The 1962-nt window shown below is 58.8% G+C and overlaps 1 protein-coding gene across 1 annotated transcript in view; it reads right to left on the bottom strand.

The window, feature by feature from the left end:
• Positions 1-1180: 1180 nt before the first annotated feature.
• Positions 1181-1962, bottom strand: part of HCN4 (hyperpolarization activated cyclic nucleotide gated potassium channel 4) — a gene marked incomplete at its 5' end in the record, with an annotated part of 47791 nt that continues 47009 nt past the window's right edge. The window contains one exon of the mRNA XM_021710093.1: positions 1181-1957. Coding sequence (XP_021565768.1) covers positions 1181-1957 — 777 coding nt within the window. The remainder of the gene's footprint in view (positions 1958-1962) is intronic.

Here is a 1962-nt window from a genome sequence, read left to right as displayed (position 1 = left end):
TCTGATGGGAGGAATGTGGGCTTGGGCTTCAGGTGGGCATGGATTCGAACCTCAGATCAGTCCCTGCTCTGTCCCTCCTAGCTATGTGATTCTGAAAGCAATCCCAAAGTTCAGTTTTCTCATCTGTGAAATGGGGAGAACCAAGGTACTGACCTCACAGTTTTTGTGAAATTAAAGGAGTTAATGTATGTAAAGTGCAAAACCAGTGCTTGGCACAGACAGACTCAATAAATAGATGGTCTCCTCACCTCCTGCTGTACAGATGGGGAAACTGAGGCCCACAGAGCTGGCAGGCTGTGCTTGAGGCCCTAGGAGCAGAGAGTCTTCAGCTTCCATGTGATGAGAGGTTGGGCCGGTTCTGGACGTGAGACCAGAGATAAGGAGAAAGGGGACCTGCTGCGAGGTCCTGAGGACCCTCTTCCCTGAGGACCGGAGAGAGGCCTCCCCCGGACCACGCTGTGCCCAGCTTGTGGGCCAAGGCAGGCCGCTGTGTGTGAGGTGACACGGGTGTCCTGGCAACACGGGGTGAAACTAGGGTGCATACATGTGTGCACATGTGAGAGGCTATCTACATGGCTCTGCAGAGCGCTACATAGCTATACATATACACATCTTACATACATATACATGTTCATATACATATCTTGCTGCATGTACAGTAGAAAAAAACACAAGGCCCTCGGGGCCCTGGCCTGTGTCTCCCAAAGGACTCAGGCAGCCGAGGCTCCCCAGACACACTCCAGGGCAGCACGAGATGGGCCTCCTAGCTGAATGGGGCTCCAAGTTCAAAGCCAAGGAGCAGGGGGCAGCTATTGCTCTAAATAAGTACAGTGACATGTCTGCCCTGGGAACCCCAAACGCTGCTTGCCCCACCCCTGCCCAGCCCTGGAGACCCCACCTGGTTCCCTCTGGCTTCTGCGTGTGGGTCCTGCCTGCTCCCCTCCCCCTCCCTCCCTCCCTCTAGTGCTGAGTATTAAAATAGTCTATAAAAGCAAGTGACCAAAAATCTATAGCTCTAAGAATACCTGGTTATTTTCTGCTGTCTTTTGTTTTTCTGGTGTGTGTGGTTTTTTTAAAATGATAATTATTATTGTTATTGGTATATCTCCTAATCACAGTTAAACCTGAAGGAAGAAAGAAGGGAGAAAAAAGGAGAGAGAGGAGGGAGGGGTGGCCCAGCTCATAGGTTGGACGGCAGTTTGGAGCGCACTGGCTCAGACCTGGCCCCCGGTTCTCTCTGGGGTGCAGCAGTCAGAGGGGGTCCCCCAGAAGAGGCGGCTCTTGCCCCAAAGAAAGAAAGAGGGGGTGGCAGAGAACCTGAGGATGTCTTCCGAGGCAGAGTGACGTGCTGGCCAGGGATGGCACCATAGGGCCTCCCGGGCAGGCCGAGGCCCCCGCTGCCTCCGCCACCGCCCCCGGCCCTGGGGAAGAGCGGGAAGGCAGCCACAGACTCCCCTGAGGAGTGTGGGGAGGCTCTACGGAGAGTCTGTGCCCCGTCCTGGGGCAGGGCGGGCTGAGAGGCGGAGATGAGCTTGAGGTCCTGGGTGAGGCGGCCTGGGGTGAGTGGGGGTGTGCCCCGGCGCTGGGGGACTTGGGGTGGTGGGGGGCTGGATGCCGGAGGCAGGAGCAAGGAGCTATGAGAACCAGAGGCCCGGGGTGGGGCGCTTGGGAAAGTTCTCGGGGGGCCGGGGCTGTGGCCAGGGGGGCTGAGGCCTCCCCGGGGGGGAAAGGTGACAGGGGAAGCCCCCCCAGAGGCCCCTGCCATGAAGGCTGGCTGCTCAGGCTGCCTCAGAGGAGTTTCTGGTGTGCTGGGCGGGCCAGTGGCCAGACCTGGGGACAGCTCCCCAGGAGGCTGGCCCAGCTGCCCAGGGCTGGACAATGGGGACCTGGATGAGGGTGGGGGCGGCAGGAAGTGCTCCAGGAGTCCCAGGCCCCCCCGGGTCCCCGGCAGCGGGGGTGGCG

This window comes from Carlito syrichta, unplaced genomic scaffold (genome assembly GCF_000164805.1).
Source record: "Carlito syrichta isolate Samal-C Ts95f unplaced genomic scaffold, Tarsius_syrichta-2.0.1 Scaffold288079, whole genome shotgun sequence".
Taxonomy (NCBI): domain Eukaryota; kingdom Metazoa; phylum Chordata; class Mammalia; order Primates; family Tarsiidae; genus Carlito; species Carlito syrichta.
This window is presented reverse-complemented; position numbering and strand designations above follow the sequence as displayed.